The sequence below is a fragment of the Salvelinus fontinalis genome, chromosome 13 (genome assembly GCF_029448725.1).
Source record: "Salvelinus fontinalis isolate EN_2023a chromosome 13, ASM2944872v1, whole genome shotgun sequence".
Lineage (NCBI taxonomy): Eukaryota > Metazoa > Chordata > Actinopteri > Salmoniformes > Salmonidae > Salvelinus > Salvelinus fontinalis.
The window spans coordinates 45,348,875-45,375,104 of record NC_074677.1 but is presented as its reverse complement, the minus strand read 5'-3'; the positions used below and the strand labels follow the sequence as shown (position 1 = coordinate 45,375,104).

General features: G+C 41.8%; 1 protein-coding gene across 2 annotated transcripts in view; it reads left to right on the top strand.

The window, feature by feature from the left end:
- Nucleotides 1–26,230, top strand: part of cblb (Cbl proto-oncogene B, E3 ubiquitin protein ligase) — a 180,518-nt gene that overhangs the window by 46,734 nt on the left and 107,554 nt on the right. For both annotated transcript variants that reach the window (XM_055943014.1, XM_055943015.1), the window contains exon 4: nt 12,292–12,438. In XM_055943014.1, coding sequence (XP_055798989.1) covers nt 12,292–12,438 — 147 coding nt within the window. The remainder of the gene's footprint in view (nt 1–12,291; nt 12,439–26,230) is intronic.

Sequence of the window (26,230 nt, the reverse complement as noted above, 5' to 3'; positions counted from 1 at the left end):
GCTTGGAACAGGAGCGGGTCGGTGTCCAGCACGCGCGTTACGCACCAAGGAAAGACTTGCTAGCTACAGGGTTTTTTGATTTATAGGGCCTGTGAACGCGCAATCGACCCCATTGGAATCGTCATCACGTAAAGGCATCCAGGGGAAGACGTAAGAAGTGTCCGTATAGTCATAGCAATATCAGTGCCGTTTTAACTGACTTCAGAACAGTGGCCAACATTTCTGAAATCTGAATCCATGTCAGGGAAATTGCTGTAGAATGGGCTCTGTTCCACTTAGAGACAAAATTTCAACTCCTATAGAAACTATAGACTGTTTTCTATCCAATAATAATAATAATATGCATATTGTACGATCAAGGATTTTGTGGGAAGCCGTTTCAAAAATTACCCAATTAGCATAAATAGTCTAAACAGCGCCCCCATCCCCAACAGGTTAATATGCTCTGAGCATCTGAGAGCAAGTTATTTGCATGAGACGGAAATGGGTGAACGTATTGTGTTGCCATGTGTCCGTAATCACCCAGATGTCTCCATGTTGTCAGAACTCCACTAGGATGGACATCTGAAATGCCTGATCTGCACACCAATAATACACTGTTGATGATAATGCCCATTTGTACTGAGGACTGGATTTCCCTAAAAGGCAAGGGTAAGACTTATTCCAAGGTGTATCTATGAGTTAGCCAGTTGACATTGTGGCACTATATCGCTGTGCGAGGGAGTGTATTCGTCTGGTCTGATGGAGGTGTGTTGTTTCCAAGCAAAAGAAAACCCAGCGACTTCCTCTTCAATTCACATATGGTGTCCAGGGCACAGCTTGGGACAGAGGGTGGTCTATAGCAAGCGGCAACGCTAAGAGACTTGTTTCCGGAAAGGTGTCCATGCACTTTGCATACCAAATGTGTATTTGTTGCTGCTGGTATCAGATGACAATTTTCAGAAAGAGAAGGTGTGTGCATGGACAGTAGTTTGAAAAATAAAATCACTGTCGGCATGTTTGATTGGGTTCCAGCCCCTGTTATCATGGGGGGGAATGTATGTCGCCGTGACCTCGTTGGGAACATGCTAGTCACAGACACTGGGTAGGGTTGTCTCACAGGTGACAGGAAAGCAGGAAAATATCACATCGACTGTTAAGCTACACCAACGCAGGTGTCACCGCGACCGTGATGGTAAAGCTTTGTCTTACGTCGACTTAACTTTTAACCTCATCTGTCTCTGACAGAGGAGAACTTTGAGCTTGATCTGGACAACCCAGGTCAATGGGATTTGACTCTGAAAGCTAATTGGGCAGGTGGGACTAGGGCTGTTATGAGTCATGACCGCAGTCAAATTCCATGTGACTCGTCACGGTAACTAGGCTTCCAAACGTGCTAGCGGCCAGTCAGAAATGGCCTCGCGCTCAACGCTCTATTGTCCCTCTAATTACTCTGACATCAATGCAAATCCAATCGAGAATCAAATCAAACACTTGAGAGCCTTGGCATTCAGAGTTTGAGCAGAATAGTTGCACAGCGAGAGACAGCTCCTCATACCTGGTTAATGCATGGATTTAAATACGTGTTCCTATAAGCCCATGTTGCGCAACATTTCTATAGGAAATGCTATTAAATTGTGTGAAAACAGAGTAATGGCTGCTAATATAAAGAGGAGGATCCCATCAGCTTTCTATAGGCTGGTACTACTATATTTATTTCTCAACATTCCTAATATTAAGCACGTTGCTTCTCTTTACAACAGGAGTTTAGCCTACCTGGCTGGCATCAAAATGAACAACAGGAAAAGCGTCCCCTATTCGCTATTTAAGTGTGTATTTATGCCCCTGCTCAAAGACAGGTGCATGAAAATGGTCCATTCTAAATCAAAACTAATTTCTCACATATATTATTTAGTATATGTAAAGACAACATTCAATTAAGAATGGTCTGACAGGTGACAGTATTAGCCTATCACTTGTGAATGATGTATCACTTGTGAATGATGTATTATCCCTTGTGAATGATATAGTATCACTTGTGAATGACATAGTAACCCTTGTGAATGATGTAGTATCACTTGTGAATGATGTAGTATCACTTGTGAATGATGTATCACTTGTGAATGATGTATTATCCCTTGTGAATGATGTATTATCCCTTGTGAATGATATAGTATCACTTGTGAATGATGTAGTATCACTTGTGAATGATGTAGTATCACTTGTGAATGATATCGTATCACTTGTGAATGACGTAGTAACCCTTGTGAATGATGTAGTATCACTTGTGAATGATGTAGTATCCCTTGTGAACGACGTAGAATCCCTTGTGAACGACGAAGTAACCCTTGTGAATGATGTTGTATCCCTTGTGAATGATGTTGTATCCCCTGTGAATGACGTCGTATCCCTTGTGAATGATGTTGTATCCCCTGTGAATGACGTCGTATCCCTTGTGAATGACGTCGTATCCCTTGTGAATGACGTCGTATCCCTTGTGAATGACGTCGTATCCCTTGTGAATGACGTCGTATCCCTTGTGAATGACGTCGTATCCCTTGTGAATGACGTCGTATCCCTTGTGAATGACGTCGTATCCCTTGTGAATGACGTTCCATCCCTTGTGAATGACGTTCCATCCCTTGTGAATGACGTTCCATCCCTTGTGAATGACGTAGTATCCCTTGTGAATGACGTAGTATCCCTTGTGAATGACGTCGTATCCCTTGTGAATGACGTCGTATCCCCTGTGAATGACGTAGTATCCCCTGTGAATGACGTAGTATCCCCTGTGAATGACGTCGTATCCCCTGTGAATGACGTCGTATCCCTTGTGAATGACGTCGTATCCCTTGTGAATGACGTCGTATCCCTTGTGAATGACGTCGTATCCCTTGTGAATGACGTCGTATCCCTTGTGAATGACGTCGTATCCCTTGTGAATGACGTAGTATCCCTTGTGAATGACGTCGTATCCCTTGTGAATGACGTCGTATCCCTTGTGAATGACGTCGTATCCCTTGTGAATGACGTCGTATCCCTTGTGAATGACGTCGTATCCCTTGTGAATGACGTCGTATCCCTTGTGAATGACGTCGTATCCCTTGTGAATGACGTCGTATCCCTTGTGAATGACGTTGTATCCCTTGTGAATGACGTAGTATCCCTTGTGAATGACGTAGTATCCCTTGTGAATGAAGCCCAGCTTGTGCAGTAAGGAAAGGAACAGTGCACGGAGAAAGCTGCGACAATGGAGAAAGGAACAAACAAGCTAAAAGGGACAGTCAATATGATTGAAATTTGGACGTTAAAAAAGTTAAAAAGGAGTGCATGTTTCTGAGAGAAGCCTTACTTGACATAAACTAGATCTATGAGTGAAAATCTGGTACTTTCTGGTATCAAAGAAAAAGAGGGTGAAGATCCTCGAACGTGTACACCACTTCGGACAGAGATATGAGTGCCCAATCGTTTCCAAATTTGCATTCTTCAAGATGAATAAAGGTTAAAAGCCTGGGCAAAAGACTCGCTGGAACGAAAATAGGGATGAATGATCAGTTCCCGAAGGAAATTGCAGAATGTCACAGAGTTCTATGTTTATAATAGATTCAAATGGAAACGTGTAGCTCTTATAGTCGATAAACTGATGAGAATAATATCTCCCGGGTGGCGCAGTGGTCTAGGGCACTGCATCGCAGTGCTAGCTGCGCCACCAGAGTCTCTGGGTTCACGCCCAGGCTCTGTCGCAGCCGGCCGCAACCGGGAGGTCCGTGGGGCGACGCACAATTGGCATAGCGTCGTCCGGGTTAGGGAGGGTATGGCCGGTAGGGATATCCTTGTCTCAGTATGTAAAATGTAATAAAATGTATGCACTCTACTGTAAGTCGCTCTACAGTAACCCATGGCTAGGACTTCACATTGGTTAATCAAATCTCCCAATTTTTGCTAAATTTTGCATGCCTTCTCAAACAGCTGCAACTGTATATGCATTCACACATCAAGTCCTTTCTTGAGTTGGGCTCGGAGATGGAGCCGTTGAACAGCTGAGCTTGTGGTTGTTTGTGGGGGAAACGGGTTGAGTGTGTGTGTGTGTATTCCACATCTGTTGCTATGGGGTAATGACGTTAGGGAAACTATAGGATGAATCACAATAACGGTTTGCTAAAATAATAATTGCTTGCCAAAAATGTTATTTTTGTATTGGCAATCCTAGTTACAGGTAACAATCATTTACATCACCTGCCATACATTATTACACATATTATTTGTTAATTGTGGAAATTAAGATACGCAATATTTTTTTATACATATATATTTGTTAATAACTATATACACTGCTCAAAAAAATAAAGGGAACACTTAAACAACACAATTTAACTCCAAGTCAATCACACTTCTGTGAAATCAAACTGTCCTCTTAGGAAGCAACACTGATTGACAATAAATTTCACATGCTGTTGTGCAAATGGAATAGACAAAAGGTGGAAATTATAGGCAATTAACAAGACACCCCCTGTGGCCTGCTGGAGGTCATTTTGCAGGGCTCTGGCAGTGCTCCTCCTTGCACAAAGGCAGAGGTAGCGGTCCTGCTGCTGGGTTGTTGCCCTCCTACGGCCTCCTCCACGTCTCCTGATGTACTGGCCTGTCTCCTGGTAGCGCCTCCATGCTCTGGACACTACGCTGACAGACACAGCAAACCTTTTTGCCACAGCTCGCATTGATGTGCAATCCTGGATGAGCTGCACTACCTGAGCCACTTGTGTGGGTTGTAGACTCCGTCTCATGCTACCACTAGAGTGAGAGCACCGCCAGCATTCAAAAGTGACCAAAACATCAGCCAGGAAGCATAGGAACTGAGAAGTGGTCTGTGGTCACCACCTGCAGAGCCACTCCTTTATTGGGGGTGTCTTACTAATTGCCTATAATTTCCACCTTTTGTCTATTCCATTTGCACAACAGCATGTGAAATTTATTGTCAATCAGTGTTGCTTCCTAAGTGGACAGTTTGATTTCACAGAAGTGTGATTGACTTGGAGTTACATTGTGTTGTTTAAGTGTTCACTTTATTTTAATTGAGCAGTGTATAATACAATCGAGGTGAGGGAGATGAAAATGCTTTTGGCGGTTGATCTGCTTCTGTTCTGTGGTGGCCATGTGTGTTCTTTTCAAAGGATGGGTCCCGGTCTCTCGGGGGCCCTGGGATCCGGGGGGACGGGGGTGGTCTGCTGGTCACTGGGATGACAACACAACTTGGGATGGGGGGGGGGGGTTGGGTTAGCCGGTGGAATAGTGGAGAACATTTGGGGGTTTACTTAGTAGCAATGCAAATATCATGGTACAGTTATATGGACTCTCAATCACTATGGTACTTTTTAATGGTAAGTTTACAAACATATATTATGATAAATAGATTAGAAGCTTGAATCTCATTATGGTAAATAGTGAAAGTTTAGCCAGTTATAATTGTAATGGCTTAGCAGATAAGAAAAGATGACTAGTATTTACCTGGATTAAAAGAGAAGGAATCTGATATCTATAGTTTACAGGAAACCCATTCAACAGTGTGGGAAAAGGACTGGGGGGGGTGAAATATACTTCTACCGTGGGCAAAGAAACTCAAAAGGGGTGATGATAATCATTAACAGAAATTCTGATCCGAGTGTGCAAATTGTCAATCAGATCTGCAAGGCAGATGGATGATTTTAAATTATTTATTGGACCATAAACAGATTTGGCTCATTAACCTATACGGTCCAAATGATGATGATCCACGCTTTTTTGAAAATATATATAATAATTTATCAACCCTACAAGCAATACAATACTCTATTATTATGGTGGGGGATTATAAATCCAGTTTTAAATACCCCAATTGAACATAGAGAAAATCACATTACAAACTATCACCTTCATGTACTTCAGAAAATCACAAATGTCATGGATATAATAGAACTAGTAGCTATATGGAGGCTTAAATATACTGACCTAGTTAGATATACATAGCAGAGGCTCAATCAAGCTAGTCATCTTGACTACTTTCTTTTGTCATTCTCGCTGGCACCAAAAGTTTAAAAAGTGATGATGGGGACAAAATGAGGTCGGATCATCAAATAATTTGCATATACATTACTTTTACAGAATTTCCACGCGGGCGAGGATATTAGAAATGTAATTAAAGCCTATTAGATGATAACTTGTTTAAAAGTAGGACAGGATAATTCATAATAATTCATTTTCCCGACAACATAGGATCAGCAGATCCCCTTATTGTGTGAGACACTTTTAAAATTGCCTTTAGAGGTCATGCCATTCAGTACTTATCTCTAAAACAAAAGCAATTTAGGTCAAAAGAGACCATATTAAATAAGGAAATTGACTAACTGAACAGATAGATAGTTATAAAAACTGTACCACAGAGGCACAAAATAAGTTAGAGGAAAATCAAAAAGAAATGGAGAAACTTATTCAAGAAAGATCAAGTATAATATCTTATAAAAATAAAGCGAACTGAATGGAATATGGGGAAAAATGCACCAATTTTATTTAAAGTTTTCTTGTTTTTCAATCAACAAATAAAAGACATTCCACATTCACAGATAGTGGCAGACATAAATAATAGAATAAAATATAAAACAAAACAAACAACAAATTTGCAGCAGCACTACCTGTGATCATGTTAGCTTTTTCCAGCTTTAGCTGAGACAACGAGCAAAGAATTTGCTTTTACAGCACCTTACACAACATGTATATACAGTTGAAGTCAGAAGTTTACATACACCTTAGTCAAATATATTTAAACTCAGTTTTCCACAATTCCTGACATTTAATCCTAGTAAAAATTCCCTGTTTTAGGTAAGTTAGGATCACCACTTTATTTTAAGAATGTTAAATGTCATAATATTAGAGATAATTATTTATTTCAGCTTTTATTTCTTTCATCACATTCCCATTGGGTCAGAAGTTTACACTCAATTAGTATTTGGTAGTATTGCCTTTAAATTGTTTAACGTGGGTCGAACGTTTCAGGTAGCCTACCACAAGCTGCCCACAATAAGTTGGGTGAATTTTGGTCCATTCCTCCTGACAGAGCTGGTGTAACTGAGTCAGGTTTGTAGGCCTCCTTGCTCGCACACACTTTTTCAGTTCTGCCCACAAATTTTCTCTGGGATTGAGGTCAGGGCTTTCTGATGGCCACTCCAATACGTTGACTTGGTTATCCTTAAGCCATTTTGCCACAACTTTGGAAGTATGCTTGGGGTCATTGTCAATTTTGAAGACCCATTTGCAACCAAGCTTTAACTACCTGACTGATGTCTTGAGATGTTGCTTCAATATATCCACACAATTTTCCTCCCTCATGATGCCATCTATTTTGTGAAGTGCACCAGTCCTTCCTGCAGCAAAGCACCCCCACAACATGATGCTTCCTTGCTAAGCGGCCTTTCAGGTTATGTCGATATAGGACTCGTTTTACTGTGGATATAGATACTTTTGTACCTGTTTCCTCCAGCATCTTCACAAGGTCCTTTGCTGTTGTTCTGGGATTGATTTGCACATTTTGCACCAAAATTAGTTCATCTCTAGGACACAGAACGCGTCTCCTTCCTGAGTGGTATGACGGCTGCGTGGTCCCATGGTGTTTATACTTGCGTACTATTGTTTGTACAGATGAACGTTGTACCTTCATGCGTTAGGAAATTGCTTCCAAGGATGAACCAGACTTGTGGAGGTCTACAATTTTTTTGTGGAGGTCTTGTCTGATTTCTTTTGATTTTCCCATGATTTCAAGCAAAGAGGCACTGAGTTTGAAGGTAGCCCTTGAAATACATGCACAGGTACACCTCCAATTGACTCAAATTGTGTCATTTAGCCTACCAGAATCTTCTAAAGCCATGACATCATTTTCTGGAAATGTCCAAGCTGTTTAAAGGCACAGTCAACTTAGTGTATGTAAACTTCTGACCCACTGAAATTGTGATGGAGTGAATTATAAGTGAAATAATCTGTCTGTAAACAATTTTTGGAAAAATTACTTCCATTCACAAAGTAGATGTTCTAACCGACTTGCCAAAGCTATAGTTTGTTAACAAGAATTTTGTGGAGTGGTTGAAAAATGAGTTTTAATGACTCCAACCTAAGTGTATGTAAACTTCTGACTTCAACTGTAAAATCTTGCTACAAAGGAATGGAAAATAATGTTTGGGGAAAAAATCACCCTGATTAACCGATTTGCTAATGGTCTTGCCTACACCTAGTGACCTGTTTTGTAATTTATATGAGCAAGAAATATTCCATTTGATTTGGAACGGCGAGCCAGACAAAATTAAATTGGCCTATTTATATAATGAATATGCATTCGAAGGGCAGAAATTATTCAATATTAAACCATTAGACCTCTCACTAAAGGTGTCAGTCATACAAAAGTTATACTTAAACCGAACTGGTTCTCTATTAGATTAGTAAGAATCTCTCACCCCATGTTCAAAAATGAACTTTTTCTCTTCATTCAGATTACAACCTCTCATTTTTGGTTATTTTCAAATGAAAGTCTCCAAAATATCGCAATTTTTGAAACAAGCCATAGGACGTTTGTCACAATTTCAGTTTGATCCACCAGAAAAGACATAACAAATAATGCAACACATATTGTGGTTAAACTCAAATATAGTAATTGATAAATTAAAGACCAAAACTGACCAAAATTAAAGACCAAAAGAAAATTGTGATAATTAAAAAAATTATACCAGTTTCATTTAAGGACCAAAAAAATTACAGCTGTGCCATAATGATAGCAAAATAGTTGGGAAGAGATTTTCATTGTACCGATTCCATGGCACATGGTTTATGAACTGATACGCAAAACGACGCCGGATTCAAAAATAGAATGTTATATATATGTGGGTTACAACCATCCCAGCTCGGCAGATTGTGCTGCGACGAGACAGAATCATTAAATCATTTGTTTTGGTACTGTCCAGAGGTAGCTTGTTTTTGGTCGCAGGTCCAGGAATGGCTGAAGAATTGCAACATTTACCTGGAGCTAACTCTGCAGATAGCACTACTGGGTGATTTGAAAAGTCATAGTCAATCGAGAGCCATGCGTCCTCCGAAACACGCCCCTGCCAAACCGCACTGCTTCTTGACACACTGCTCGCTTAACCCGGAAGCCAGCTGCACCAATGTGTCGGAAGAAACACTGTACAACTGGCGACTGAAGTCAAGACCGAAGTGGCGGGCCTTTTTCCCATTCAGGAGCACGTTTTCCCATTCAGCAGCATGTTGAATGGGAAAGTACCTCATCTGAAGTCCTAGACTGGACTAGGAGACGTGTTATTTTTCAGTTTCAAATTGGCTCCAGGCCTGCTGTGGCAAATGCAGATGCTGTTAGACACTGTCATCCATTCCGGTGCGCGGCTCTGCATATTTATCCTGCTGTTCCGACACGCCCTTTAGGACACGGATAAGATTGCAAACATTAGCTGCACCTAGCTTACAAAGTGTTATGGAGAGTGTTAGTGCCCGAGTTTGTCATGGTTTGCCAATGCTGATTGTTAAAGTGATAGTTGACTTCAAAATGTAACTATGTTTTCAGAACAAAAAACTATGAGTCCAGGTCCTATGCCATTGGTTGTATGGTTCCATGGCTCAAATATTGTGTAGTTCAATGTCTCAACTCCGATGATTGGTAAAGATAATTTCCACATTTTATTCAGTACCTATCTTTTCCATTCATTTTAGGTTGAGGCATACAATATACTGTAGGTGGATATACACAATTGATGGCGTGGGACGTGGACTCATCCTGGCACTACACCACTTTTGAGGTCTAAAATTTTAGTTTTTGTAGTAAACAACTTTTTGTTGGAATACAAAGGATCAATCCACTGAGGAGACATGTTGTCAACCATCCATCATTAGTCAGTTAAATCCAATCAAATTTTATTGGTCACGTACACATGGTTAGCAGATGTTATTAATGCGAGTGTAGCAAAATGCTTGTGCTTCTAGTTCCGACAGTGCAGTAATATCTAACAAGTAATCTAACAATTTCACAACAACTACCTAATACACTCAAATCTTAAGGGATGGAATAAGAATATGTACATATAAATATATGGATGACCGAGCGGCATAGGCAAGATTTTTTAGATGGTATAAGATACAGTATATACACATGAGAAGAGTAATATAAGATATATATAAACATTATTAAAGTGGCATTATATAAAGTGACTAGTGATCCATTTATTGAAGTGGCCAATGATTTGAGTCTGTGTGTAGACAGCAGCCTCTCTGTGTTAGTGATGGCTGTTTAACAGTCTGATGGCCTTGAGATAAAGCTGGGACTGTGAGAAAAACAGCTTCTGATGCACCTGTACTGACCTCGCCTTCTTGATGGTATCGGGGTGAACAGGCAGTGGCTCGGGTGGTTGTCCTTGATTATCTTTTTGGCCTTCCTGTGACATCTGGTGCTGTAGGTGTCCTGGAGGGCAGGTTGTTTTCCCCTGGTGATGCGTTGTGCAAACCGCACCACCCTCTGGAGATCCTTGCGGTTGAGGGTGGTGCAGTTGCCGTACCGGGCGGTGATGCAGCCGGACATGATGCTCTCAATTGTGCATCTGAAAAGTTTGTCAGGGTTTTAGGTGACAAGCCAAATTTCTTCAGCCTCCACCTTCTCCACTACTGTCCCGTCGATGTGGATAGGGTCCTTTGTTTTGTTGATGTTGAGTGAGAGGTTGTTTTCCTGACACCACACTCCGAGTGCCCTCACCTCCTCCCTGTAGGCTGTCTCGTCGTTGTTGGTAATCAAGCCCACAACTGTTGTGTCGTCTGCAAACTTCAGGATTGAGTTGGAGGTGAACAGGGAGTACAGGAGTGGGCTGAGCACGCACCCTTGTGGGGCCCCAGTGTTGAGGATCAGCGAAGTGGAGATCTACCTTCACCACCTGGGGGCAGCCCGTCAGAAAGTCAAGGACCCAATTGCCTCCAAGCTTAATGATGAGCTTGGAGGGTACTATGGTTGAATGCTGAGCTATAGTCGATGAACAGAATTCTTACGTAGGTATTCCTCTTGTCCAGATGGGATAGGGCAGTGTGCAGTGTGATGGCAATTGCATCATCTGTGGACCTGTTGGGGCGGTATACTGCCCAAACTGAAGTTGGTCTAGGGTGACAGGTAATGTGGAGGTGATATGATCCTTGACTAGTCTCTCAAAGCACTTCATGATGACAGAAGTGAGTGCTACCGGGCAATAGTCTTTTTTTCTTTCTTTTTTTTAAACATTTATATTTAACTAGGCAAGTCAGTTAAGAACAAATTATTATTTTCAATGACGGCCTAGGAACAGAACCACAGATTTGTACCTTGTAAGCTCGGGGATTTGAACTTGCAACCTTTCGGTTACTAGTTCAACACTCTAACCACTGCTACCCTGCCTTCTTTGCCTTCTTGGGTACAGGAACAATGGTGGCCATCTTGAAGCATGTATGGGCAGCAGACTGGGATAGGGAGTGATTGTATATGTTCGTAACCACACCAGCCAGCTCGTCTGCGCATGCTCTGAGAACGCCTGGGCCGGCAGTCTTGCGAGGGTTAACATGTTTAAATGTCTTACTCACATCTGCCATGGAGAAGGAGAGGGGGGGCCCGCAGTCCTTGGTAGTGGGCTGCGTCGGTGGCACTGTATTGTCCTCAAAGAGGGCAAAGAAGGTGTTTAGTTTGTCTGGAAGCAAGACGTCGGTGTTCGTGACATTGCTGGTTTTCCTTTTGTAGCCCGTGAATGTCTGTAGACCCTGCCACATACGTCTTATGTCTGAGCCATTGAATTGTGACTCCACTTTGTCCCTGTACTGACATTTCACTTGTTTGATTGCCTTGCTGAGGGAATAACTACACTGTTTATATTCGGCTCTATTCCCAGTTATCTTTCCATGGAATACATTGTGTATTCCGAGTCACCTTTCCATGGAATACATTATGTGTTACAGTCCTGTTTCAGCTGATATTTTCTGAGATATTGTATAGAAACAATGGGTACTTTCTGGTATTTACTTTCTGTATTAAGAATTCATTGCAATGAGTTACTACATAGTAATAGGCTAGCACAGCATTGATTATTTGGTCATTTACCATGTAAGTTTGACCTACAAATATTTTTGGTGTGGCCACCAGCTGCATTAATTACTGCAGTGCATCTCCTCCTCATGGACTGCACCAGATTTGCCAGATTTGACCTTTTTCAAGTCTCAGACAAGGTTACTCATGTTAATATTTTAAAGGGTTACTCATCTCTCCTTCTCTCTCTCTACTGACAGGCGTAACCTGACCAAGCTCTCACTCATCTTCAGCCACATCCTGGCAGAGATCAAGGCCATCTTTCCCGGTGGTCAGTTCCAGGGAAACACGTTCCGCATCACCAAAGCAGACGCCGGCGAATTCTGGAGGAGATTTTTTGGAGAAAAGTATGTTTCATCCTTACATTATTTTGTGGTGGTGACATAAATAAAACATCAAAATCTCATCCACCATCAATGTGGTACACCAATGGCAACAATTTTGACTGAAATCTTACCATTGGTTGTACCATTGGATTGGTTGTTTACACTAAAGGGTAAAAAAAAAAAATGCTTTGAGCAAAATAGTGTTATTTTAGACAACTTCAAACTTCAAGGAGTAGGGCATTCAAAGATTAGGTCTGATGGGAATCCGTGATGTCATCGTTGCTTGAGGAGCAATATAGAACTAAAGAGGAAAGGCCCATTCCCACACTTGTGCTGTGTCATGACATACCTGGACTACCTATTGAGATGTGCCTTTTGTGAAGTAAATAAGGTGTTAAATGAGGTGAAAAGGAGACTGGGTCCAGCGGTTCAGGAGAAGAATATGCGTTAAGTAGTCAATATCATACATTTTTTTGTCAAAAATTACATCAAAAGCATATTGCATGATCTGGTTGATTTTGAGTTCTGATATTTGCCAAGTGTGGTAAGGAGTACAGAAGTACCTCATCTTTGGGCGTTCTGTCCAATTTTTGCTGATGGTGGCGCAGTGGGCCAACAGCTTGAACCCCAACATTGCTGTTTGCAACTATATTTATTAGATGTGCTTGCTGAAGGCAACGTTTTCATTTTCGTCAAAAACAACTTTATATCGAAGAGGAGTGCCTTTGATTTGACGGCCTGCACATGCGCAGTTTGGCTCGAGAGGACAGTTAGATCCAATGACGTGTTTCTGCGCATGAGCTTAGCTAGCTAATGTCGCAATGACATCGCCTACAAGCGTGAACGGGGATTTCTATAGGAGAAGCAGTTTCTGCATATCTTGTACTTGTACTCTCTTTGGTATGACATTTTTGTCTACTTCTCTGCTATTCAGATCTGGAATCAGGACAAAATGATCTGCTACCAATCAAAGTTACAGCTGTTTGTTGGAGTTTAGAGTGACGAAAAGTAGGTAGCTAACGCCAACTAACATCTCTCTCATGTCTGGTCATTGAGCAGTCGAAACGGAGCTGCTGCTATGGATACCAATGCATTTGAGTGGGCAAGAAAGGGCCATAAAATATATATTTTAAATCACAAGTTCTGCACTTGTTGAATGCGATCGACTGGTCGATCTCCAAGGCATTCCTAGTCGATCACCAAACATTTCAGTAAAAAAAACAACGATAAAGCCTTGCTTTCCTAGTTTATTGTTTCACGCTGCTGGCGGTAGGTGCACTTGATTCAGCAGCCCTTTAGGCCTACCCCTGGCCAATTAGATAGCTAAGATATGCACCGTTTCCTCGAACCATATACTTTAAAAAGAAGCCTTGAATGCATAGCAAAGTTGATACTGTGAGATTTCAAAACTTTTCAAATTATGCCTAGAGAGAGAGACTCAACGAATACAGCAGAGCTGCTATTTTTATGAGTAAGTTCATGTTTAAGTTGTTATTCAGTACTGTCAACACTTTGTTCAACACTTTTATAAGCCATAAAATGTGCATTCTCCCTACTTCATCACTCTACAACCAGCATTGCAGCTGCAATGCTCAGCAAATGCTCAGCAAAAAAAGAAATGTCCTCTCACTGTCAACTGTGTTTATTTTCAGCAAACTTAACATGTGTAAATATTTATATGAACATAACAAGATTCAACAACTGAGACAAACTGAACAAGTTCCACAGACATGTGACTAACATAAATGGAATAATGTGTCCCTGAACAAAGGGGGGGTCAAAATCAAAAGTAACAGTCTGTATCTGGTGTGGCCACCAGCTGCATTAATTACTGCGGTGCATCTCCTCCTCATGGACTGCACCAGATTTGCCAGTTCTTGCTGTGAGATGTTACCCCACTCTTCCACCAAGGCACCTGCAAGTTCCCGGACATTTCTGGGGTGAATGGCCCTAGCCCTCACCCTCCGATCCAACAGGTCCCAGACGTGCTCAATGGGATTGAGATCCGGGCTCTTCGCTGGCTATGGCAGAACACTGACATTCCTGTCTTGCAGGAAATCACGCACAGAACGAGCAGTATGGCTGGTGGCATTGTCATGCTGGAGGGTCATGTCAGGATGAGCCTGCAGGAAGGGTATCACATGAGGGAGGAGGATGTCTTCCCTGTAATGCACAGCGTTGAGATTGCCTGCAATGACAACAAGCTCAGTCCGATGATGCTGTGACACACCGCCCCAGATCATGACGGACCCTCCACCTCCAAATCGATCCCGCTCCAGAGTACAGGCCTCGGTGTAACGCTCATTCCTTCGACGATAAACGCGAATCCGACCATCACCCCTGGTGAGACAAAACTGCAAGTCGTCAGTGAAGAGCACTTTTTGCCATTCCTGTCTGGTCCAGCGATGGTGGGTTTTTGCCCATAGGCGACGTTGTTGCCAGTGATGTCTGGTGAGGACCAGCCTTACAGCAGGCCTGCAAGCCCTCAGTTCAGCCTCTCTCAGCCTATTGCGGACAGTCAGAGCACTGATGGAGGGATTGTGCGTTCCTGGTGTAACTCGGGCGTTGTTGTTGCCATCCTGTACCTGTCCCGCAGGTGTGATGTTCGGATGAACCGATCCTGTGCAGGTGTTACACGTGGTCTGCCACTGCGAGGATGATCAGCTGTCCGTCCTGTCTTCCTGTAGCACTGTCTTAGGCATCTCACAGTACGAACATTGCAATGTATTGCCCTGGCCACATCTGCAGTCCTCATGCCTCCTTGCAGCACGTTCACGCAGATGAGCAGGGACCCTGGGCATCTTTCTTTTGGGGTTTTTCAGAGTCAGTAGAAAGGCCTCTTTAGTGTCCTAAGTTTTCATAACTGTGACCTTAATTGCCTACCGTCTGTAAGCTGTTAGTGTCTTAACGACCGTTCTACAGGTGCATGTTCAATAATTGTTCATGGTTCATTGAACAAGCATAGGAAACAGTGTTTAAACCCTTTACAATGAAGATCTGTGAAGTTATTTGGATTTTACGAATTATCTTTGACAGACAGGGTCCTGAAAAAGGGCCGTTTCTTTTCTTGCTGAGTTTATATGGCAACGTGTTCCGATAAGCTGGCGTTGTTATTATTAGTGGCTTGTGTTTTTATTAATATTGAGGCAGAGATAATCAAATCAAATCAAAGTTAATTTGTCACTTGCGCCGAATACAGCCTTAGAATGAAGTGCTTACTTACTAATGTGATTTTCTGGATATTTTTCTCATTTTGTCTGTCATAGTTGAAGTGTACCTATGATGAAAATTATAGTCCTCTCATCTTTTTAAGTGGGAGAACTTGCACAATTGGTGGCTGACTAAATACTTTTTTGCCCCACTGTATATTTTGACTCAGAAAGTGATCTTATACCATAGGGCAGCGCACAATTGGCCCAGCGTCGTCCGGGTTAGGGGAGGGTTTGGCCGGGCGGGGGGCTTTACAAGTAGGCCGTCATTGTAAATAAGAATTTGTTCTGAACTGACTTGCCTAGTTAAAAAAAAAGGTTGAATTAAATCAATTTAAAATATCCTCTATTTTCACTATTTAAGCTAGCAACTCCAAACCAATGTTAAGATGTTTAGACTCACCTTACTTAGATTGTTTGTCAAAATATTTTATTTTGATACTATATATACTTTTTGAACTATAATCATTTAAAATGTGTATAAATGTCTTAGAATCTTTATTCTTGAACCGTTCAAGCTACAGGCACCAAACCGACTTTTACAAGTTCAGGCTTTCCTGACAAAAATGTTTTTTAAACTTGTATCAATTATAACTATATACAAGATAACCCACCAACAGTAACTCCACTGCTTTCCAATCAGTGATGCCAACTTAGCAATTTTGTTGCTAGATTTAGCAACTTTTCAGACTACCCGGGCAACTTTTTTTTCAAACAGCACCTAGCAACAAATAGCTACTTAGCTACTTTACACTTTTAGCAACTTTTGAAAAGTGACTCAACCGCTAAAATGCACGCAATTTCCCTCTAAATTACACAAAAACGATGTTCTCTGTCACACACTCAGTCACAACACACGTGCCTGGCTGCAAAAGTGCATTGTCAGTGACGTCAGCAGCAGGCGCTCAGCTCGTGCACAGGCAGCAGCAGGCCAGCAGCAATTTCAGCAGATTGCAAATCATTGTTGGCTGAGTGCAGCAGCAAGAGTACGGGTTCGACCAGCCAAACCCAATGAATATAGTTGCTCACGAATGTTTGATCTTGAACAGAACTTACAACATCAATCAACATGTCTCAATCAAAATTGTACAGCCAGAAGTACAGAAAAGAGTGGGAGTCTGTACCCGAACAAACGTAAAATCATATTTTTTGCCGAGCTAGCCAGTCAATTTGAGTAACTTTATTGTGTGTTCGACGTAATGACGCAGTTCTACGTTATCACGCAATGACATCACAACGTCATTTAGCAACTTTTAGCAACAAATCAACCTGCCTCTAGCAACCTCTCCTGAAAATTAGTTGGCAACACTGTATACAAAAATACTTTCAAAGAGCTGAACAAGTCACAAAAATGTTCTTAATGGAAAAGTACCATCTTTTTATTATTCTATTTCTTCAGCCCGCTCTAGAGCGTAAAAAGATTTAAGCTATTAACACGAAACTAACTTCCAAATGTTCAGACTGACCCAACTTAGATTCCTTGAGAAAATATTTTTTGATATCATTTATATATATTTTTATTTATTTATTTTTTAAATTTTCTCCCCTTTTCTCCCCAATTTTTCGTGGTATCCAATCGCTAGTAATTACTATCTTGTCTCATCGCTACAACTCCCGTACGGGCTCGGGAGAGACGAAGGTCGAAAGCCATGCGTCCTCCGAAGCACAACCCAACCAAGCCGCACTGCTTCTTTAACACAGCGCGCCTCCAACCCGGAAGCCAGCTGCACCAATGTGTCGGAGGAAACACCGTGCACCTGGCCCCCTTGGTTAGCGCGCACTGCGCCCGGCCCGCCACAGGAGTCGCTGGAGCGCGATGAGACAAGGATATCCCTACCGGCCAAACCCACCCTAACCCGGACGACGCTAGCCCAATTGTGCGTCGCCCCACGGACCTCCCGGTCGCGGCCGGCTGCGACAGAGCCTGGGCGCGAACCCAGAGACCCGGGAGGCCATTTATACTTTTTGAACTACAACAATATTTAAATTAGCTCCCAATGCATTTCAGTAGCAAAAAAAGGCCCCTAGGCTTGAATGGTTAAAAAATGTAATAATCTAGACCCATTTCCTCTTTCACCAAACAAACGTTGAGATGTTCAAACTGACCCAATTTAAGATTGCTTGCATTCAGAATTTCGATAACATTTATTTGTTTTTAAGTATAACCATTTTAAATGTTCATAAAAGCTCCATTGGTTTGAATGGAAAGTATTTCAATTTGCTACTGCTCTACACCGTTCAAGCTATTAACACCAAATCAACGTTGACATGTTCAGTTTGACCCAACTTAGAGTGCTTTTAAACAGATTTATGATACTATTTATACTTTTTAAACAATTACCATTTAACATTTGCATAAATTTACATGGGTTAAACTTAATTTTATACATTAGTATAAATTAGCGTAAAATTACCCAGTAACTATTGAATCGTTCAAGCTTGAGACACCGAACCAACTTTAACCTGTTCAGGCTATCCTCACTTCAAATTCTTCAAAACCTTTATAAAATATGAACAGTGGTAATTATCATAAATTAGTATAAAACTTCCTGGTTTCAATACCAAAAATAAGAACAAAGTGGTAGACATTTTATATGTTACTGCTCTTTAACCATTTCAGCTACAAACATTAAAACAACATAAACAAATTAAAACTTTTCAAACCATAAATAGTTTAAAAAAAGCACACTACATTTTCTTCAGGAAATTCACTTTTCTAGTTTGAAAAGCTTTTTGCTTAGCCAATTAATCCAGAATGTGTATCAAAATGTCTTGGACATGGTCAGTAATGATGATGTGTTTGGTGTACTACAAAGAAGTGTCTTGGTTAGTAGTGATGATGTGCTTTAGTGTGCTGGTTCCAAATCAAATCAGAGTTTATTTTTTGAATACACGGATTAGCAGATGTTAAAGCAGGTGCAGTGAACTGCTTTTGTTTCTAGCTCCAGTAGTGCAGTAACTGTCTAACAATACAATACACAAATAATCTCCCCCAAAAAAGAAGAAACAAGAGATTCAGAAATATCTGAACGAGCAAAATCAGATTCCAGGATATAAATATGTGGTGTGTATATGTAACAGTATAACTTTAAACCGTCCCCTCGCCCCGACACGGGCGCGAACCAGGGACCCTCTGCACACATCAACAACGGTCGCCCACGAAGCCTCGTTACCCATCGCTCCACAAAGGCCACGGCCCTTGCAGAGCAAGGGGCAACACTACTAATAGGGTTCAGAGCAAGTGACGTGACTGATTGAAACGCTACTAGCACGTACCTGCTAACTAGCTAGCCATTTCACATCCGTTACATATAGACAGTGTGGACAATATATATGTTGGAAAAAGATATGTACAACAGTAGTTATATAGGATGAGCTATGTCGAGAATATAGAATTTACACATGAAGTGAGTAATCAATTAGTTACATTTTTCAGAGATCAAATGACATTTTAACAGAACAATCTAGCATTGTTTACGGTGCGGAAGCCGGCTAATAATGACTGATTAACAGTCTGATCGCCTGGAGATAGAAGCTGTTTTTCATTCTCTCTGTCCCAGCTTTGATGCTTAGTACACGAGGGGGTGCCAAAAACGTATAAGAAGCCGACTGGGCGTCTATTAAAGAGAATGCTAACAAAAGTAACATTTATAAGTTATAGCGAATTTCAATGGAGGCGGCTAGCTAAATATGCTAACAAGTGCAAGCGAAAAATGGAAATCAAAAGATGGCAGCTGTACAGATAACTCGTCCAAAGGGCTTTGACTTCTCAAACATAGTAGAAAGCCAACACAATATGATGCCCCGTCATTAATTCAGCCACTTACTTAGATAACTAACAAGTTAAACTTAGTGTTAGTGCAGAATTCTTTGTTTTTCATGCAGGAAAAAAAGATAAAACACATAAATATCTTGCTGTGTTTTGTAAACGCAGATCTAAAATGCTTCTTATTGTAATTTCTGCTCGGCATCAGACAAATTCTGTGCTTCGGTTGCACTTCTCTACTCAGACAGCAATCTGATATTAAAATGAAATATCAAATGATTGTTTTAACCATGTTATGAGGCTATACATTGTTTGTTTACATTTGCAATGTTTACATTTGCAATGTTTACAAACATTGGAGAAAAAACAAGCTTCTATTTTGGGTTCTCATGGAGTGTGACAGTTGAACTAAGCTCATGAGGCATTTATAAGTTATATTCTTCAAGAATCAATGGATATACAGTGGGGAGAACAAGTATTTGATACACTGCCGATTTTTCAGGTTTTCCTACTTACAAAGCATGTAGAGGTCTAATTTTTTATCATAGGTACACTTCAACTGTGAGAGACGGAATCTAAAAATCCAGAAAATCACATTGTATGATTTTTAAGTAATTCATTTGCATTTTATTGCATGACATAAGTATTTGATCACCTCAACCAGTAAGAATTCCGGCTCTCACAGACCTGTTAGTTTTTATTTAAGAAGCCCTCCTGTTCTCCACTCATTACCTGTATTAACTGCACCTGTTTGAACTCGTTACCTGTATAAAAGACACCTGTCCACACACTCAATCAAACAGACTCCAACCTCTCCACAATGGCCAAGACCAGAGAGCTGTGTAAGGACATCAGGGATAAAATTGTAGACCTGCACTAGGCTGGGATGGGCTACAGGACAATAGGCAAGCAGCTTAGTGAGAAGGCAACAACTGTTGGTGCAATTATTAGAAAATGGAAGAAGTTCAAGATGACGGTCAGTCACCCTCGGTCTGGGGCTCCATGCAAGATCTCACCTCTTGGGGCATCAATGATCATGAGGAAGGTGAGGGATAAGCCCAGAACTACACGGCAGGACCTGGTCAATGACCTGAAGAGAGCTGGGTCCACAGTCTCAAAGAAAACCATTAGTAACACACTACGCCGTCATGGATTAAAATCCTGCAGCGCACGCAAGGTCCCCCTGCTCAAGCCAGCGCATGTCCAGGCCCATCTGAGGTTTGCCAATGACCATCTGGATGATCCAGAGGAGGAATGGGAGAAGGTCATGTGGTCTGATGAGACAAAATAGAGCTTTTTAGTCTAAACTCCACTGGCCGTGTTTGGAGGAAGAAGAAGGATGAGTACAACCCCAAGAATACCATCCCAACCGTGAAGCATGGAGGTGGAATCATTATTCTTTGGGGATGCTTTTCTGCAATGGGCACTGGACGACTGCACTGTATTGAGGGGAGGATGGATGGGGCCATGTATCATGAGATCTTGGCCAACAACCTCCTTCCCTCAGTAAGAGCATTGAAGATGGGTCGTGGCTGGGTCTTCCAGCATGACAACAACCCGAAACACACAGCCAGGGCAACTAAGGAGTGGCTCCGTAAGAAGCATCTCAAGGTCCTGGAGTGGTTTAGCCAGTCTCCAGACCTGAAACCAATAGAAAATCTTTGGAGGGAGCTGAAAGTCCCGTGTAACGGGTTACATGTAATCAGTTGTTCCCCAACCCTGCCTATGACGATGCCAAGTTAAAAGTCACTGAGCTCTTTAGTAAGGCAATTATACTACTAACGTTTGTACACACCTACTCATTCCAGTGGTTTTCTTTATTTTTACAATTTTCTACATTGTAGAATAATAGTAAAGACATCAAAACTATGAGATAACACATATGGAATCATGTAGTAACCAAAAAAGTGTTAAACATATCAAAATATATTTTATATTTGAGAATCGTCAAAGTAGCCACCCTTTGCCTTGATGACAGCTTTGCACACTCTTGGAATTCTCTCAACCAGCTTCATGAGGTAGTCATCTGGAATGCATTTCAATTAACAGGTGTGCCTTGTTGAAAGTTAATTTGTGGAATGTCTTTACTCCTTAATGCTTTTGAGTTAATCAGTTGTGTTGTGACAAGGTAGGGGTGGTATACAGAAGATAGCCCTATTTGGTAAAAGATAAAGCCCATATTATGGCAAGAACAGCTCAAATAAGCAAAGAGAAACGACAGTTCATCATTACTTTAAGACATGAAGGTCAGTCAATGCAGAAAATTTCAAGAACTTTGAAAGTTTCTTCAAGTGCAGTCCCTACAATGAAACTGGCTCTAATTAAGAATGCCACAGAACAGGAAGTCCCAGAGTTACCTCAGCTGCAGAGGATAAGTTACCAGACTCAGATTGTAGCCCAAATAAATGCTTCAGAGTTCAAGTTACAGACACTTCTTAACATCAACTGTTCAGAGGAGACTGCGTGAATCAGACCTTCATGGTCGAATTGCTGCAAAGAAACAATTACTAGGCCTCCCGGGTGGCGCAGTGGTCTAGGGCACTGCATCGCAGTGCTAACTGCGCCACCAGAGTCTCTGGGTTCGCGCCCAGGCTCTGTCGCAGCCGGCCGCGACCGGGAGGTCCGTGGGGCGTCGCACAATTGGCATAGCGTCGTCCAGGGTAGGGAGGGTTTGGCCGGTAGGGATATCCTTGTCTCATCGCGCTCCAGCGACTCCTGTGGCGGGCCGGGCGCAGTGCGCGCCAGCCAAGGGGGCCAGGTACACGGTGTTTCCTCCGACACATTGGTGCGGCTGGCTTCCGGGTTGGAGGCGCGCTGTGTTAAGAAGCAGTACGGCTGGTTTGGTTGTGCTTCGGAGGACGCATGGCTTTCGACCTTCGTCTCTCCCGAGCCCGTACGGGAGTAGTAGCGATGAGACAAGGTAGTAATTACTAGCGATTGGATACCACGAAAATTGGGGAGAAAATGGGATAAAAAAAAAGAAAAAAAAAGAAACAATTACTAAAGCACACCAATAAGACAAAGAGACTTGCTTGGGCCAAGAAACACGAGCAATGGACATTAGACCAGTGGAAATCTGTCCTTTGGTCTGATGAGTCCAAATTCTCAATTTTTGGTTCCAACCGCCGTGTCTTTGTGAGACGCAGAGTAGGTGAACGGATGATCTCCGCATTTGTGGTTCCCGTCGTGACGCATGGAGGAGGTGGTGTGATGTTGTCGGGGTGCTTTGTTGGTGACACTGTCAGGAATTTATTCATAATTGAAGGCACATTTACCCAGCATGGCTACCACAGCATTCTTCAGCGATGCACGATCCCATCTGGTTTGCGCTTAGTGGGAATATCATTTGTTTTTCAACAGGACAATGACCCAAAACACACCTCCAGGTTGTGTAAGGACTATTTGACCAAGAAGGAGAGTGATGGAGTGCTGCATCAGATGACCTAGCCTCCACAATAACCTGACCTCAACCTAATTGAGATGGTTTGGGATGAGTTGGACTGCAGAATAAAGGAGAAGCAGCCAACAAGTGCTCAGCATATGTGGGTCCGCCTTTAGTTTTAATGTTGATTGTGGTGCCGAAATTGTAAATGATAGTTTTGGTTGTTTTTATTGTTATTGGGAAAATCTTTTTGGAATTTGTTGTCCTCGGGGCACCATTGAAAATGAGACCCTGGTCTCAATGGGTTCCCCTGAATAAATAAAGGTACAAAAATTAAAATGTGCCTGTGAGCCTGCTGTTCATGTAAATTGAGGTTTACAGTAATATTGACTTGGTTTTAAATGAAACTCACATGTTTAATGATATAATGGCCTAACTTATGTATTCTAGGCAGTCTGAAAATAGTCTTCATCTACAATAAAGGTGTGTGTTAGTTTCTAAAACAGTCATATGCAGACACAGTAATGTCTGCCCCCACACACACACCCACATGCACCCCCTAAGAAAACACTGACTGTGGAGAAGTACTCATGAAGTATGAGTCAAAGAAGAAAAAGAACAAATCTACAACAATGGTTTCACAGTGTACAGTCCCAGTACATAGATAATCTGTTACCATACCATTTCCACCTCCCAAACAAATTCCACTTGGAAGAAAAAAGGAAGCAGGTCAACAATTTTGGCCAGTGGCCTTTGGTGTTGCTGCTGGAAACACAATTAATTTTTAAAGGTTTTTATATCAATATCAAATCAATTTAGGACCTTACTATAATAGATTTCCGTTAAAATGGGCAAAAATAGCTTTTTAGCAAATAACTATTTTCAAGCAAGAATTTTAATAGGACTCGGAGTGTCCTGCTGAAAAGTGAATTTGTCTCCCAGTGTCTGTTGGAAAGCAGACTGAACCTGGTTTTCCTCTAGGGTGTTGCCGGTGCTTAGCTCTATTCCTTTTCTTTTTATCCTTAAAACGTCCTAGTCCTTGCTGATGACAAGCATATACATAACATGATGCAGCCACCACCATACTTGAAAATATGAAGAGTGGTACTCAATGATGTGTTGTGTTGGATTTGCTCGAAACATAATGGTTTATATTCAGCACAAAAAGGTCATTTATTTGCCTTATTGCAAACAGGTTGCATGTTTTGGGAATATTTTGATTCTGTACAGGCTTCTTTGGTTCAATCTGTCATTTAGGTTTATATTGTGGAGTAACTACAATGTTGTTGATCCATCCTCAGTTTTCTCCTATTTCAGCCATTTAACTCTGTAACTGGTTTAATATGACTATTGGCCTAATGTTGAAGTCCCTGAGCGATTTCCTTCCTCTCCGCCAACTGAGTTAGGGAGAAAATCTGTACCTTTGTAGTGACTGGGTGTATTGATACACCATCCAAAATGTAATTAGTAACTTCACCATGCTCAAAGGGATATGCAGTGTCTGCTTTTTACCCATCTACCAATAGGTGTCCTTCTTTGTGAGGCATAGGAAAACCTCGCTGGTATTTATTGTTGAATCTGTGCTTGAAATACACTGCTCGACTGAGGGACCTTACAAATAATTTCATGTGTGGGGTACAGAGATGGGGTAGTCATTCAAAAATCCTATTAAATACCATTATTGCACACAGAATTAGTCCATACAAATGATTATCCTACTTGTTAAGCAAATGTTTACTTCTGAAGTTATTTAGGCTTGCCGTAAGAAAGGGGTTGAATACTCATTGACTCAAGACATTACATCTTTTCATTTTTTATTAATCTTAAACATTTCTAGAAACATAATTCCACTTTGACATCATGGGGTATTGTGACACAATACACAATGAAATACATAATGAACATCTAAATGAAATCCATTTTAAATTCATGCTGTGTGAATACTTTCTGAAGGCACTACAGTACACTTAATCGCTTCCACATAGCAGGGCCTTGTGTAGGGTGATTTGCTAAATGTGACATAATCCACTATGTCATCATATCCCAAAAAGACTGCTTTATGACAAGTGAAATGTGATGCTGATGGTGACATATGTTACCTAGCTTTATTTAGAAGTTTTCCCAGGGAACCTTGACTGAATGAGACCCAGACTATTCAAAGGCATGGGATTTCATCATCTTAGTGTCCCTCAAAAGCCTGGCATGGACTGGCTGTGTCACTCAGTGGGTGCCACTCATTTTGAAAATGATACCTGTGATCTTAAACATCAGAAAAGACTCGTGGTGACAATTCTGTTGTGACTTTCCCCAATGGCTGCAGCTATCCCTTGCTTAAATATATATATTTTAAAACATTTTCATTAGTGATTATTATTATTATTATTATTATTATTTGCGGGGGGAGTGGTGAAGTGTGGGAGTTGGGGATTAGAATTGTATGTGTTATTTGATTTCACCTTCTGTTATACAAAAGGGTTCCTGCAGAATATCTAGTTTTGACCGGCCGTTGAAGTTGAATAGCCTACCACCTATAAGAAAATGACATAGATATTGAATTAGAGCGATCTGACTTTTTATAATCCACCCTGTAACAGTCGTATATGCAGGGCTACTCGTGACAAAAGGCTCAGTGTAGGTGTGATGTTGTCTTGTTAGCTTCCAATTCCCCTAAAGGGCCCAACCACCGAAACCTCCCTTGAGGGTTGTTTAGGGTGTATTGTGAACTATCTTTCCATGCTCACACAACTCTGTATCTATTACACTCAGAGTTATTTGTCTTGTGACAGGAAGTGCACCTTTCTGTCTGTCTCACAGCACGTAGACGTTTTACCTCACAGTTTGGGTTTTGGTTCCCCTTGCTTTATTGCTGGCTTATTAGAAAGATCATAGTGTGTGAGAGCCATAGTGTTCAGCACGCCAAATTTTACTTTTAGTTTTTTAGGATGACATTCGTCCACTGACAAAATAATTTCAGCATCAGAACTTCAACAGTGCGCTATGCACCCACAATTTGATGAATGGAAAGAGACATCTGTTACAAAACACCTACGTATATTGTAATGACATTCTGAGATTGTCATTAGGCTTACACTTGTGGCCTGAATTGATGCATCCACTGTTGTCCACGAGCTCCTCGGTCTCGGCCACTCATCTCCGCCTTGTCCGCGAGCGCCTCGGCCACTCATCTCCGCCTTGTCCGCGAGCGTCTCGGCCACTCATCTCCGCCTTGTCCGCGAGCGTCTCGGCCACTCATCTCCGCCTTGTCCGCGAGCGTCTCGGCCACTCATCTCCGCCTTGTCCGCGAGCGTCTCGGCCACTCATCTCCGCCTTGTCCGCGAGCGTCTCGGCCACTCATCTCCGCCTTGTCCGAGAGCGTCTCGGCCACTCATCTCCGCCTTGTCCGCGAGCGTCTCGGCCACTCATCTCCGCCTTGTCCGCGAGCGTCTCGGCCACTCA